This window comes from Natator depressus, chromosome 12 (genome assembly GCF_965152275.1).
Source record: "Natator depressus isolate rNatDep1 chromosome 12, rNatDep2.hap1, whole genome shotgun sequence".
Taxonomy (NCBI): domain Eukaryota; kingdom Metazoa; phylum Chordata; order Testudines; family Cheloniidae; genus Natator; species Natator depressus.
Window position 1 is genome coordinate 5,189,645 of NC_134245.1, and position 16,370 is coordinate 5,206,014.

The 16,370-nt window shown below is 44.4% G+C and overlaps 1 protein-coding gene across 2 annotated transcripts in view; it reads right to left on the minus strand.

Moving 5' to 3' along the window:
• Positions 1-16,370, minus strand: part of MATCAP1 (microtubule associated tyrosine carboxypeptidase 1) — a 44,086-nt gene extending 27,716 nt beyond the window's left edge. The window contains exons 1-2 of one of the 2 annotated variants that reach the window (XM_074968412.1): positions 16,251-16,370; positions 13,295-13,933 (exon numbers count right to left, since the gene is read on the minus strand). In XM_074968412.1, coding sequence (XP_074824513.1) covers positions 13,295-13,864 — 570 coding nt within the window. In that variant the 5' untranslated portion in view covers positions 13,865-13,933; positions 16,251-16,370. Of the gene's footprint in view, positions 1-13,294; positions 13,934-15,160; positions 15,452-16,250 lie in introns of those variants that run through there. The other variant, XM_074968411.1, reaches the window with a different exon arrangement.

Genomic DNA, 16,370 nt, shown 5'->3' on the forward strand with positions numbered 1-16,370 from the left:
ATGGGTCTCCCGGGCCCTCCGACATATTTTCATGAAAAATGGCTCAGGTTCATCCTGCATTAGAAAGAAAACAAATTCAATCGCAAATGGAATTGTGTTGCAGCCAATAGACAAAAAACATCACGATGCGTGGTACCTGCCATCTCCCTCACTCTAGAGCATGACTAACTGTTTAGTGTCCTTCTGACATGCTAGTCCCAAGCCTTGGCCAAACAAGTCTTTCAACTTTACTGGTCTTTGGAAGTAATGTCTTCACAGCTTAATAGCATAGGCATCATTTTTTTAGCTCCCTGGAAATGCTTACCAGGAGATTATTTAGGGAATGCTTACCAGGAGGTTGCCTTCTTGCTAGTTTCCAAACAGCCCTGCTCTAGTATTAAATTAAGTTAACTCACGCACACAGTGAACAATCCAATCACTCAATATAGCCCTACAGTAACTATCCCAATAACCAGCTCATCTGTAGTATTCAGAAGTTATAGATCAGCCCCATGCCCTTCACTTTTAGCTCTCCCACTTGTAGATCTCAAAGCAGTTGAAGAACAGACACAAATAGCCCCACTTTACAGACAGCATATCCAAGCACCCACATATGAAGTGCTTTTTCTCAAGCAATGTCATCTGGTGGATCAGCTATGGGTCTATTAATGCAGTGATCTTGGTTCTGTTCTCAGCTCTGCCATAAATTTTGTGTGACTTTGTGCAAACCACAGGCCACAAGGCTGCTGATGTTCAGAGTCTAACTCGGTCTCAAGGATACATCTGCACTCCAAATTAAACCCCACGGCAACAAGTGGCCTGAGCAGCAGACTTGGCCTTGCAGGGCTCGCACTCTAAGGCTAAAAATAGATGTTTATTCATTCCTGCTCAAATGGGAACATGGGCTCGGAGACCCTCTCCCCTTCCCTGGTTTCAGAGCCTGGTCTCTAGTCCGAGCAGGAGCATCTACACTGCTAAAACAGCTTTGTAGCACCACCCCTGCGAGCCTGTATCAGTGTAGATGTATCCAAGGTGCCCACCTGGGACCTGATTTCTGGAAGTGCCAAGTATCCACAACGCCAGCTGCAGTCACTGGGAACTACGACTGCTCAGTAACTCTGAAAAAAATCAGACCCAAGCTGTTACAATTGGCTACCTAAATAGTGAAGGGCCCCAAAGCAGTGGCCACTTTGGAAAGTGTTGGTCTTAACCTTTTTCTGCCTCCGCTGCTACCGCATCTGAAAAGTGTAAGTAGCATATTTTGCCTGCCTCCCAGGGAAGAGGTTTGAACTGCAGACAATGATTAAGGCCAGTCAGGGGAACCCTAAACTATACAGGAAGGACAGGTCAGGTCAGAGGTGGGGAGTAGCACCTAGCAGATTTCATAGAAATGGAAAAGAAATGTTTTGAACTGACAGGACCTACCAACCCCAAGTCCTAACACTACACATATACTAGTGGCCTCCTGATGAGGAAAAGGGAGTGCATAATGTTGTAGGACACCAGAGAGGCAACCCTCTCCAACAATGCAGTGATAACGGGTGCCTTCAGTTCTGCATGTGTGTCATGTCTGTCACAATGGAACAAGAATTAAATAAGCAACTGCTCAACATTACATATGATTGCTTCTTGGAACAGCTAGTTTTAGACCAAAAGAGGAGAGGCTATTCTTCAATTAGTCCTAAGCAACACACAGGACTTCATATTTCTTGAATCTATAGCAGTGGCAATTATATTATTTAACTATGAGTAAAGTCAACATCCTCAGGGAAGGGATCATAAAACTTTAGGAAGATGGAATGTATGATCCTACTGACTAGCTGTGGCTCTCTTTTTTAAGCCAAAAGGAAGGAATTTAAAAACTATGGTTTGAGCATGTAAACGACTTCTACAACCATAACCACAAGAGGCATGCGGATCTCTCACTGAAAAGGAGGCAAGAGAAGAATAAATGACGTGCTTAACTGGTAAGATTGGAGAGGTTATCTGAGCCAAACAGGTTACCTTCTAACAGTGGATATCCAGCCCAAGTGAAGCGATGGAAAAAGAGAACATAAACTATAACAGCTAAAATGGAAAGTCAGAGGAATAATGGGGAATTTGAAGAGCAAACACTCAGAGACATAAGAACAAGAAATTCTTGAAGTGTATTAGAAGCAGGAAGTCTTGTTGACCACCAGAGGTAAAGAAAGCAATTAAGGGGGTAGGGACATTGCAGACAAGCTAAAGGATTTATTTTGTATCAGTCTTCACCATAGATGATGTTAAGAACATAAGAACGGCCATACTGGGTCAGACCAAATGTCCATCTAGCCCAGTATCCTGTCTTCCAACAGTGGCCAATGTCAAGTGCCCCAGAGGGAATGAACAAAACAGGTAATCATCAAGTGATCCTTTCCCTGTCGCTCATTCCCAGCCTCTGGTAAACAGAAGCTAGGGACACCATTCCTGCCCATTCTGGCTAACAGCCATTGGTGGACCTATCCGCCATGAATTTATCTAGTTCTTTTTTGAACCCTGTTATAGTCTTGGCCTTCACAACACCCTCTGTCAAAGAGTTCCACAGGTTGACTATGTGTTGTGTGAAGAAATACTTCCTTTTGTTTCTTTTAAACCTGCTGGCTATTAATTTCATTTGGTGACCCCCTAGTTCTTGTGTTATGGTAAGGAGTAAATAACACTTCCTTAGTTACTTTCTCTACACCAGTCATGATTTTATAGACCTCTATCATATTCCCCCGTAGTCGTCTCTTTTCCAAGCTGAAAAGTCCCAGTCTTATTAATCTATCCTCGTACGGAAGCTGTTCCATAACCCTAATAATTTTTGTCGAACCTTTTCCAATCCAATATATCTTTTTTGAGACGGGGCGACCACATCTGCACGCAGTATTCAAGATGTGCACGTACCATGGATTTATATAAAGGCAATAGGATATTTTCTGTCTTCTTATCTATCCCTTTGTTAATGATGTCCAACATTCTGTTCACTTTTTTGACTGCCACTGCACATGGAGTGGATGTTTTCAGAGAACTATCCACAATCCAAAATCTCTTTCTTGAGTGATAACAGCTAATTCAGACTCTATCATTTTATACGTATAGTTGGGATTATATTTTCCAACGTCCATTACTTTGCATTTATCAACATTGAATTTCATCTGCCATTTTGTTGCCCAGTCACCCAGTTTTGAGAGATCCTTTTGTAGCTCTTGGCAGTCTGCCTGGGACTTAACTATCTTGAGTAGTTTTGTATGTTGGGGAGTTACCTACTCTTTTCAAGTAATAAATATTAAGTTATCAAAAAAGGAGGTTCTGAAACAAATTTTACAGAGCAGCAAGTCACCAGGACCAGACGGTATTAATCTAGGAATTCGGAATTCGCTTCTGAGGTACTACCAAAAATATGCAATATCCTAAAAACCAGCAGTTTATAGCAGGAGACTGCAGGGGAACAAACATTATACCTATCTTGAAAAACAGTACTGGAGGAGATCCTATGAATTATAGGCTTGGGAGCCTTAATTCATTGCAAGGAAAACTGGTTAAAACTACACTTGAAGAGAATTATAAAACCAAATAACATATGGTAGAGATGGCACAGCTTCAGCTGCAAATGACAGTCTGTGTTTGAACTATTTTTATTTTTGTTGTGTAGCAACAAAATTGTGGATAAAGAACCAGTTTACAAGATATAAAAAAAAATTGACAAAGAAGCAAAATACGTAGTCACGAGGTGAGAGGCAACTACTCATGCTTAAGAACTTGGCTGAGTGACAAAGATTCTCAGGAGTAGGAACAGATGATCAATTTTCAATACTGAAAGTGAGCACTAGGATATCTCAAGGTTCTGTACTAGAACAGGTGTTTAATATTTATTATCTGGAATAATGGGAGAGAAATGAGGTGGCTAAAGTTTCAGATAACAAAGGTTGTCATAAAAATAAAGGGAAGGGTAACCACCTTTCTGTATACAGTGCTATAAAATCCTTCCTGGACAGAGGCAAAATCCTTTCACCTGTAAAGGGTTAAGAAGCTAAGGTAACCTCGCTGGCACCTGACCCAAAATGACCAATGAGGAGACAAGATACTTTCAAATCTGGAGTGCGGGAACAAAGGGTTCGTCTGTCTGTGTTAGGCTTTTGCTGGGAACAGATCAGGAATGCAGTCTCAGAACTTTTGTTAGTTAGTAAGTAATCTAGCTAGAAATGCGTTACATTTCCTTTTATTTAACTGCTGGTAAAACAGCTGTGCAAGATGGAATGTATATTCCTGCTTTTGTGTCTTTTTGTAACTTAAGGTTTTGCCTAGAGGGATTCTCTATGTTTTGAATCTGATTACCCTATAAGGTATTTACCATCCTGATTTTACAGAGGTGATTGTTTTACCTTTTCTTTAATTAAAATCCTTCTTTTAAGAACCTGATTGATTTTTCATTGTTCTTAAGATCCAAGGGTTTGGGTCTGTGTTCACCTGTACAAATTGGTGAGGACTTTTATCAAGCCTTCCCCAGGAAAGGGGGTGTAGGGCTTGGGGGGATATTTTGGGGGAAGACATCTCCAAGTGGGCTCTTTCCCTGTTCTTTGTTTAACACGCTTGGTGGTGGCACCATAGGGTTCAAGGACCAAGCAAAGTTTTTACCTTGGGGAAGTTTTTAACCTAAGCTGGTAAGAATCAGCTTAGGGGCTCTTTCATGCAGGTCCCCACATCTGTACCCTAGAGTTCAGAGTGGGGAAGGAACCTTGACAAAGGTATATAGGTCAGTCAAGACTAGAAAATTCAGATTGAAATGAACACTTAAAATTCAGTCTTACAATGCAAAGTTATGTGCATTGGATGGAATAATTTGAATTATTCATACACTTTACTAGGCTGTAAGTTAACAGTAATCATCCAGGAAAGAGACTTGTGTGTCACTGCAAACAGCTCAATCTGCAGCATCAGTCAAAAGAAGCAAACAAAACATTTAGATGCAGGAAGAATAAGAGAAAATAAAACTGAAGATCTCACAATGCCATGTCATAAATCAACACTTCCGCCCTTGGGATACTGTGCTCACTCTAGTCTCCCTGTCACAAAGCTATAGCAGAAATACGAGTAGTGGAAATGACTAGAGGCTGAAAAGTTGTCTGTATAAGGAAGATAGCAAAGACTGGGGCTTATTAGTTTAGGCTATATCTACACTACACACCTTTTAGTGACACAGCTGTGCTGCTACAGCCATGCCGCTAAAAGGTGCGCTGTGTAGCCACTCTTTGTTGGCAGAAGAGAGCTCTCCCACTGACAAAATTAATCCACCCGCAGCGAGAGGCGGTAGCTTTGTTGGTGGAAGAGCTCTCCCGCCGACAAACCGCTGTCCACAATGGCGCTTTTCGTCGGTACAACTTTGTCATTCAGGGAGATGTTTTTTCCACATCCCTGAATGACAAAAGTTTTACCAACGAAAGTGCAGTGTTGACAAAGCCTGAGAAAAGTTGTCTGTATAAGGAAGATAGAAAAGACTGTAAGGTCTCCCGTGTAGCTGCTCCGTGCCGATGGGAGAGAGCTCTCACATCAGCATAATTAAATGATCCCCAAAGAGTGGAGGTAGCCATGTCGGCGGGAGAGCATCTCCCACAGAAAAAGCACTGTCTACACCGACGCTTCTGTCGGTGAAGCTTATGTTGGTCAGGGTGTTTTTTTTCACACCCCTGAACAACAAAAGTTTTACCGATAAAAGTACTAGAGTAGACATAGCCAAAGGCAACATATTAAATCAAAAATGACTTTTTAAAAACCTAACACCTAGCCAATCTGTGGCGCTCACTGCCACAAAAATACGATTGAAGACAAGAGCCAGTATAAGATTCCAAAGAGGATGAGGTATGTATAACAAGAACATCCACAGTTATATCAGACAGATTTAATAATATTTAGGGATCAAAACCATCCTGCTTCAGCCTATATCATCCACTAACTGCTCTGAGTTGGGAAGAAATGTCTCTTATGTGCAGATTACATAATTGTCTGTTGTTATAGAGTTTCTTCCACCTTCTTCCTCTAAAATACCTAGAACTGGCCATTGTTCGAGACAGGTTGCCAGACTAGATGGTCTGATCCAGTATTGCAGTTCATAAGAAGGAAGAATAGATCTCAGGACTTCCTGGATCCCAGATCAGTGCATGGCCTCCTGGACTAAGAGAGAGTGTGGGGAACAACTCAGAAGCCACAGTTGCCCTCCTTTCACTAGAACCTAGATGGCCCTAAACCTTTTAGTCTTTACAGGTTGTGGGTGATTCCAAGGACTACAGTTTGTAATTACATGTGTGCAATGCAACCACTTATCTTCTGAACACTGCTCTGAAAGAGGTATTAATTGTATTTCAGATACACAGTATAAATTTTCAAATCCTCATAACTTGGTCAATTTGCAATCAGTTCTCAAAGGAACACTTTTAACCTCTCTTTTAGGGAGGACTATTTGCATATCAATTATCAGCCCTTGATCCCCAGCCATCTCAGCACTAAGGCACACAGAAAGTTAAGAGTGTGTGTGTGTGTGTACGTGTACACAGCACATTTTTTACCTCAGTCTCCTCTCACTCAAATGATTGAATGTTATTTGCTCAATCTTATATACTCAATCACCACGTGTGGTAGAGACCAAGCCTAGAAAATTTCAGCCCATAAAGTGAAAGTTTCAGAAAGTTACGAGCAATCAGAACAGGAGGCTAGGCTGGAGACTGTTATACAAGCTTAACTATAGCAGGTAACAACCATCAGCTGCTAGAATACTCACTGAGAAAAAACAGCAGAGTTAAGGTTGCTGCCACCCAGTGGAGCCTTCTGCTCTTAATATCCTTCCCCAAAGAGATAAGAAAAAACAACCCCCAAACTTAGTACTCTGCATACAAAAGCCAGGAGACACACTGTTAAGGTGCTGCTTCACACACAAGACAAGCACATCTCCCTCCAGCTCCTAGATGCACCATTAATTCTTTAGGGAGCTGAGCATATTTACTTAAACTACACAGAAATCATTGTAAAAAATCCCCTAATGCATGGTTAGTCTTTAACAACGACTGTGCCACTGGAAACAGTCGGAGAGGTAACTTGTTGTGTGCAGTGTGATCTGTCAGCCCGCAGCAATCACTCCTCATATCAAGTAAGGAGTTCTTATTTATTATTTGTATTGCAGTAGCAGATACACAAATAAGGGAACCCAGGCAGACACATCATATCTTGCCACAGCACTCTTACTGAAGGAATATCAGAACTCGCAGAAATCATCCTGACCACTAACCACACAAAAGGCCAGCTTCCTCCAAGACACAAATGACTTCCTCCACAAACATTAACAGCCTCCCTCAGAACACCATCCTCACCACCATGGATGCCACTGCCCTAAACACCAACATCCCTCAAAATGACAACATGGCTGCCTGTCTCAAATATTTACAAGACAATGGACATCCGTCAGATAGCACCCCAGATACATGGCCGAACTCATTCATTTCATCCTCAACCGTAACAATTTTACATTAAACAAACACTTTGTCCAAACCAGGGGAACAGCCATGGGTACCAGGGTAGCTCCCCAATATATCATCCTCTTCTTGGGTTCTTCTTGAAGAAGAATTTCTGGACAAATGCACCATGAAACCAATGATATACCTGAGACACACGGATGATATTTTCATCCTCTGAACAAATGGCTTAAATTCCCTCCTAGATTTCCATCACAATTCTGACAATCACCACCAGTCCATTAAACTCTCTCTGAAGCACTCCCACACCAGTATCAACTTCCTGGACACCCCCACCAGCTTCAACAATGAAACCCTACAGATAATTATGTACAAGAAACCCACAGATCACCACATCTACCTTCACAGATCCCTAAATACACCAAGAAATCTTATCTACAATCAGTTGCTAAGATACCACAGAATATGCTCCAAGGAGAAAGTCTGGGATATACACCCTAACACACTTCAAAACACCTTAATCAAACAAGGATGCTCCACCAGAGAAGTAGATTGCATCATGGAACGGGTCACCCAAATACCCTGAGAGAACCTGCTTTGGTACAGAAATAAAACCCCTTCTGACTGCACACCCCGAGCTGTCACCTACCACCCCACACTGGAACCTATACAGGATATTATCAAACTACTACAACCCATACTTGATGGGGACCCCATCGTGAAAAGAAGAATCCTGAATTCACACTTCTCGCCTTCAAACAACCCCAACCCTCCAAGCTCATTATCAGAAGGAAGTTCCCCACACCAGAACACACCAACTCAAAGCAGCACTAGACCTTCCCAGAACAATAGCTGCAAAACCTGTAGACGTATCATCACTGCTACAATGATCTACACTCCCCACAACACACCTTTCAAGATCTGTGGGCCCTCCACATGCCTAACACAACATGTGGGGTACCTCATCCAGTGCACTCAATGCCCCACAAACAACTGTGTGTGTGAAACCAGGCACTCACTATACTCTCCATGAACTCACACAGGAAAATGATAAAAGACAAAACACCCTGTCACCTGAGGGTGATCACCTTTCTCAAAGCAATCACCCTATGTCTGACCTATGAGTACTCATCCTCAAAGGAAACCTGCAAATCACTTTCAAATGATGAGCCTAGGAGCTTAAATTCATAACTCTGCTAGACACTAACAATCATGGACTGAACAGAGACATTGGATTTATGGATTTACCCTCTCTTTTTGTGCTATGACTGCAGAAGTGTTAATGGGCCATACTACCTTGAATGGTCCCTTAAAATAGGGATAACAGAAACATGGTAGAATAGTAGTCATGACTGGACTACAGCTATTGAAGGGTATGTGCTGTTTAGGAAAGACAGAAATAAAGGTAAAGGTGGTGGAGTAGCATTGTAGATCAATGATGAGGTAGAATGTAAAGAAATAAGAAGCGATGGAATGGATAAGACAGAGTCCGTCTGGGCAAAAATCACATTGGGGAAGAAAACTATTAGAGCCTTCCCTGGGATAGTGCTTGGGGTGTGCTATAGACCGCCGGGATCTAATTTGGATACGGATAGAGCTTTCTTTAATGTTTTTAATGAAGTAAATACTAATGGAAACGGCGTGATCATGGGAGATTTTAACTTCCCAGATATGGACTGGAGGACGAGTGCTAGTAATAATAATAGGGCTCAGATTTTCCTAGATGCGATAGCTGATGGATTCCTTCACCAAGTAGTTGCTGAACCGACTAGAGAGGATACCATTTTAGATTTGGTTTTGGTGAGTAGTGAAGACCTCATAGAAGAAATGGTTGTAGGGGACAACCTTGGCTCAAGTGATCATGAGCTAATTCAGTTCAAACTGAACGGAAGGATAAACAAAAATAAATCTGTGATTAGGGTTTTTGATTTCAAAAGGGCTGACTTTCAAAAATTAAGGAAATTAGTTAGGGAAGTGGATTGGACTGAAGAATTTATGGATCTAAAGGCAGAGGAGGCCTGGGATTACTTTAATCAAAGCTGCAGAAGCTATCAGAAGCCTGCATCCCAAGAAAGGGGAAAAACTTCACAGGCAGGAGTTGTAGACCAAGCTGGATGAGCAAGCATCTCAGAGAGGTGATTAAGAAAAAGCAGAAAGCATACAGGGAGTGGAAGATGGGAGGGATCAGCAAGGAAAGCTACCTTATTGAGGTCAGAACATGTAGGGATAAAGTGAGACAGGCTAAAAGTCAAGTAGAGTTGGACCTTGCAAAGGGAATTAAAACCAACTGTAAAAGGTTCTATAGCCATATAAATAAGAAGAAAACAAAGAAAGAAGAAGTGGGACCGCTAAACATTGAGGATGGAGTGGAGGTTAAGGATAATCTAGGCATGGCCCAATATCTAAACAAATACTTTGCCTCAGTCTTTAATAAGGCTAATGAGGATCTTAGGGATAATGGTAGCATGACAAATGGGAATGAGGATATGGAGGTAGATATTACCATATCTGAGGTAGAAGCGAAACTCAAACAGCTTAATGGGACTAAATCGGGGGGCCCAGATAATCTTCATCCAAGAATATTAAAGGAATTGGCACCCAAAGTTGCAAGCCTATTGGGAAGAATTTTTAATAAATCTGTAAACTCAGGGGTTGTACCGTATGACTGGAGAATTGCTAACATAGTTCCTATTTTTAAGAAAGGAAAAAAAAGTGATCTGGGTAACAACTACAGGCCTGTTAGTTTGACATCTGTAGTATGCAAGGTCTTGGAAAAAATTTTGAAGGAGAAAAGTAGTTAAGGACATTGAGGTCAGTGGTAAATGGGACAAAATACAACATGGTTTTACAAAGGGTAGATTGTGCCAAACCAACCTGATCTCCTTCTTTGAGAAAGTAACAGATTTTTTAGACAAAGGAAACACAGTGGATCTAATTTACCTAGATTTCAGGAAGGCGTTTGAAACTGTGCCACATGGGGAATTATTAAATTGGAAAAGATGGGGATCAATATGAAAATTGAAAGGTGGATAAGGAATTGGTTAAAAGGGAGACTACAGAGGGTCATACTGAAAGGTGAACTGTCAGGCTGGAGGGAGGTTACCAGTGGAGTTCCTCAGGGATTGGTTTTGGGACCAATCTTATTTCATCTTTTTATTACTCGGCAGAAAAAGTGGGAGTGTGCTAATAAAGTTTGCTGATGATACAAAGGTATTGCCAATTTAGAGAAAGACCGGGATATCATACAGGAAGATTTGGATGACCTTGTAAACTGGAGTAATAGTAATAGGATGAAATTTAATAGTGAGAAGTGTAAGGTCACGCATTTAGGGATTAAAAACAAGAATTTTAGTTATAAGCTGGCGACACGTCAATTAGAAGTAACGGAGGAAGAGAAGGACCTTGGAGTATTGGTTGATCACAGGATGACTATGAACCGCCAATGTGATATGGCCGTGAAAAAAGCTAATGCGGTCTTGGGATGCATCAAGTGAGGTATTTCCAGTAGAGATAAGGAGGTGTTAGTACCGTTATACAAGGCACTGGTGAGACCTCATCTGGAATACTGTGTGTAGTTCTGGTCTCCCATGTTTAAGAAGGATGAATTCAAACTGGAACAGATACAGAGAAGGGCTACTAGGATGATCCGAGGAATGGAAAACCTGCCTTATGAAAGGAGACTCAAGGAGCTTGGCTTGTTTAGCCTAACCAAAAGAAGGTTGAGGGGAGATATGATTGCTCTCTATAAATATATCAGACGGTTAAATACCGAGGGAGAGGAATTATTTCTCAGTACCAATGTGGACACAAGAACAAATGGATATAAACTGGCCATCGGGAAGTTTAGTCTAGAAATTAGACGAAGGTTTCTAACCATCAGAGGAGTGAAGTTCTGCAATAGCCTTACAAGGGAAGCAGTGGGGGCAAAAGACCTATCTGGTTTTAAGATTAAACTTGATAAGTTTATGGAGGAGATGGTATGATGGGATAATATGATTTTGGCAATTAATTGATCTTTAAATATTCATGGTAAATAGGCCCAATAGCCTGTGATGGGATGTTAGATGGGGTGGGATCTGAGTTACTACAGAGAATTCTTTCCTGGGTATCTGGCTGGTGAGTCTTGCCCATATGCTCAGGGTTCAGCTGATCGCCATATTTGGGGTCGGGAGGGAATTTTCCTCCAGGGCAGATTGGCAGAGGCCCTGGGGGTTTTTCGCCTTCCTCTGTAGCATGGGGCATGGGTCATTTGCTGGAGGATTCTCTGCTCCTTCAAGTCTTTAAACCATGATTTGAGGACTTCGATAGCTCAGACATAGGTGAGAGGTTTATCACAGGAGTGGGTGGGTGAGATTCTGTGGCCTGCATTGTGCAGGAGGTCAGACTAGATGATCATAATGGTCCCTTCTGACCTTAATAACTACTTATGCTAAGCAATCTGTTCCATTTTGCATTTAGCTGGGACGCCTGGAGTACCTTTCAAAGACCTGAAGGAGAGCTCTTTGTAAGCTCCAAAGCTTGTTCTCTCACCAACAGAAGTTGATCCAATAAATATTACCACCTTACCTTCCTTGTCTCTCTAACATCCTGGGACCAACATGGATGGCCACATCTACACTGCCTACTACAAGAGCTTTCAAATTCAAAAAACCTGGCAATTTTGGGGAAGGCTTTAGCTTTCACTTTGGTTATTATTTGTGGTGCACATTGAGGTAGCTTCATCAAAGCACCACAAATTCTAACATAGCCCAGAACTGGCATACCAGTTTTCCAGCCTAATCCGACTGCATGTAGATTTTAGAGACGATTCAAAATTCTGCTTTAAACGAGAAACACGCTGCAGTCTTAACTATGGAGGAATTAGCAGTTGCTCCATAAAACATAAGCTCAAAGTCAGAGTTAACGTCGTTCTAGCCACTTTAATTCTGAATTTGAGATTTTGGGCTCATAAAGTTTCAAATCAATGTATCATTTCTTTTTTCCATTTTATTTATTCTAACATACCAACTTTTCACAATCTATAATGTGTGGTAATGACCGCTATGCATTAGTGTACAAGAGCACTCTGTGACAAGATAAAGCCCAACAAGCTTGGAGACGGAACAGAAATATCTGAAATATAAAAACGAGGGTATCAGTCATTCCATTCAATAAGGCGGGTTTCTTAAGCTATGTGTATACTACGCAGCTTTTAGCAACACAGCTGTGCTGCTAAAGCCGTGCAACTAAAAGGCATGCAGTATAGCCATTGTTCATCGGGAGGACAAAAAAACGTCCACCCTCAACGAGCAGCATTAGCTTTGTCAGCAAGAGAGCTCTCCTATCAACAAAGTGCTGTTCACACCGACGCTTCTCATTGGCAAAACTTTTGTCTTTTGGGGGTGTGTGTGTGTGTTTTTTTAACACCTCTCACAAAAGTTTTGTCTTTCACTTGCCAGTGTAGACAAAGCCTTAGTATGAGCCCTTCAAATGAAGACATGTTCCAGAAAACCAAACGGTTATTTAACTGTTGCAGGATGTGATAGACTCCTTGATATCAGGAAATTGCTCTGACAGAAGGATATCCCCTCCCCCACCAATGCCGGAGGAGCATTATCCCGTGGTTCCAGCCCTTAGCTTTCCCCTAAGTACAGCATCTCCCAGGTGTCAAACCAGCCCACCTCCTTGCTAGACAGGGGGAGAGGGTTATCCCCTGGGCATTGACCTAATCTGACCCCTTGCTGTGTGGCGACTTTAGTCTCAGGGCAAGAAGACAGTCTGGCCTTTTGCTGTAAGGGGGGGTGGGTTTGTGTGTCCATCCCTTCGGGTAATGAGCCAACTGTGGGAAGGGTGCTCAAGAGACTGGTTTTTACCTGTGTAATGAACTGGTCTGATGCATCTCTGTATTTCTCCAGCACAGCCGCAGGGACAGGCTCCTCATACTCAAACTGTGGGTTGTAAGTATAACAAGATTGGAAGAACTTCTCTCTCTCCTTGTCAACATTCAAGGGCCTCAGGGCCACCAGCAGGCAAGGACTCCTCCTGCAGACACTGATCTCCTCAGCCTTTGGCCTGGCAATATGAGGCAGGGAAGCCGCACTGCGGATTTGTGCACGCACCCGGCCACTACTATTCACAGTGCAGGTGCTCTCGCTACGGCGCATCCAGCTGCAGGGGCTTGGGAAGGCAGGGCAGGTTTCTGACAGCCGCCTGACCTCAGGCCTTGCTTCTGAGGCCTTGGAGCACTTGAGCTTGGTAGGCGTTTTGGGCCTTTGGCCCGGGTGGGTAGGGTCTGAATCTGGAGATGGTGAAGGGGAGAGGTAGGAATAGAGTTGCAGCCCATTGTGTTCAGAGAACTTTTTCCTGGTCCTCTCATGCTGGGGGCTGGCGCTCAGGACATTGCGATGCCGCTCATACGACTGTGTCCCCGAGTCCAGCACCATCTTCCTTGGCCAAAATCCTTGTCAAGATTACATCAAACCAGGCCCTCTCCTCTCATCTCCGCCTTGTACCTACAGACAAACACAAAAAGATACAGGAACTACACAAATAACCTCAAAAGAGAAGTCTCCTAGATACCAGAATGCTGTAACTGGTGACACCATAGTTATGAGGAACAAAATGCCTCTCTTCGTCTAATTTCCCAAGTAGGTTGGCTCCTACCTACATCTGCAGGTAAATTCCCCACATCCAGAAGTTCAGTAACCCCAGACGTGGAGACGAGCCCAACCCAGCCACCAACTCTCCAGAAGAGATTAGACCAAAAAGCATCAGGTGATTTACAGCCTCAACTTCATTTTCACACTCAAAATTTTAGCTTTGGATCTAAAGTTTTCTCTGCTTGTTATGTACCAAGAGGTCATTTCCACAGTAACCACAAGTACATGCACAGCTTGTGCACCGATCTAGTTTCTAAATGAACCTCATTAAACCAGTGCAAACCATGTCACTACCCCCACTGAGGGTTTAAGTGTCCACAGAAAGGGTTTGCTGATTTAATTAAATCAGTGCACACGCTGCACGGATACAAGCCCTAAGTGTGAGTTACAGGAGTAGAGAAAATGTGCTTTTCCTATGGTTAAAAAAAACTCAGGATTTCAATATAACTAGAGCTAACTTGCTCCTGACAGAGTTCTCAATGAGGAGCATGGATTTGGTTTGGTTTAAAGGAAAAATTAAGAGTAAAGCAAAAATATAAGGTGCAGAGGTCTGCCTTACTGCAATGTTAAGATTGCAGAGTTAAAACCAAGTCAGGAAGTACAGAAGTTACAGTTCCCACATTAACAAGAACTGTACAATGGCATGCCATAACATTTTTATATGCAGTGATGTTGTAGCCATGTCAGTCCCAGGATATTAGCAAGACAAGGTGGGTGAGGTAATATCTTTCATGGGACCAACTTCTGCTGGTGAGAAAGAGAAGCTTTGGAGCTTACCCAGACCTGAAGAAGAGCTCTGTGTAAGCTCTGAAGATTTGTCTCTCTCACCAACAGAAGTTGATCCAATAAAAGATATTACCTCACCCATCTTGTCTCTCTAATTACATTTTTAGCCAGGCATGCAATTCTGCACGTGTATGCAAACAGGCATTCTCCATGCAATGTTACATCGCACATATGGTGCATGCAAGGTCACGCTATGTGGAGTACATTGTTCTTTTCTACAAAACGGTATCCTCCATGCACGCTCAGGGGCCAGACACGGTCATCCCACAGGCACAGCTTGTGCTGAGGGCATACCTTGCATATGTGCCACTGGAACTGTGTGCACTGAGAGGGCATTTCCCAGCCTTGTTTTCTTGCACAATGGGTAACTAACATCCCTCACCCAGGGTGAGTGGACACTTGGGGCAGCAAGTCGACTGAGGAACTGCTGCTTCTTTCACCGAATGGTCCTGCTACCACTAATTTTTCTACTTCGCACAGGAAAAGAGTAGCCCAAAGCATGTTGGGAAATACAGCCCGTGCAGCTGCTGAGAGCTGGGGAGTTGATCAGGCAGCTGCTGCTAGAACAGCCTGTGAAGAGGTATGGGAGGGTGGGGTTTTTGGTGGAGATGGCGGTGTGCAAAACGTTAGGGTGAATTACGTAGCGACAAAAACAAATTAAATAACTGCTCAGGTCAGGCAGCCCAGCAATCAAAGGTCAGGAAAGGCCAGAACGATGTCAGCCTTAATTATCCACCCCACCCTTATGGTGCAGCTCAAGACTTTATCATCCCCCACATTTACTTTTTAAACCCGTGATGCAGCCTCCCCTGGGTGCAGGCTGGTCTGATGGGGAGGGGGGGCAGGCCTGTGCAGACACGGGGCCTGGAGGCAGGGGAACCCTGTGAGCATGCGGGGAGGGCACTGCAAAGCACCGTGCGGCGGGGAGGGCGGGAGGTACTGGGGCGCTGCAGGTCGGGCACTGGGAGGGGCAGGGGTGGCGGGAGCGCTGCGGGGCGGGGACAGCGGGGCGCTGCGGGGGGAGCCCCGGGAGGGGGCGGGGACAGCGAGGCGCTGCGGGGCGGGCCCTGGGCACAAAGGCCGGTCACAGGCTCGCCGGGGGCCGCCCCGAGACAACAGGCCCCGCCCCGCTCCCGGGCCCGCCTCCCGCCAGGGGGCGCCCCAGCGCGCGGGCACAGCCGCCCCCCGCCTCATCCCTCGCGCGGAGCCGGCCGCGCCCACCGCGTGGGGGAGGGGCGGGGACCGCGGCCCGGGTGGGAGCGAGACTCGGTCCGGCCCCGGGTCACGGCCCGGCCCCGCCCGGCCCGGCCCGGCCTCACCACCCCCGCCCCGCCCCGCTCCGCTCCGCCCCGCCCCGCTCCCAGCCGAGCCCCGCGTCTCTCACCCCGGGCAGGCCTCGCGCAGCCCGCAGCCGTCCTACATTCCGGCCCCGCTCCCCGCCTCCAGCCAATGGCGGGCCGACCTCGAATGGAGACCCAATCGGAGCGTCCCAGGGGGAGATCGC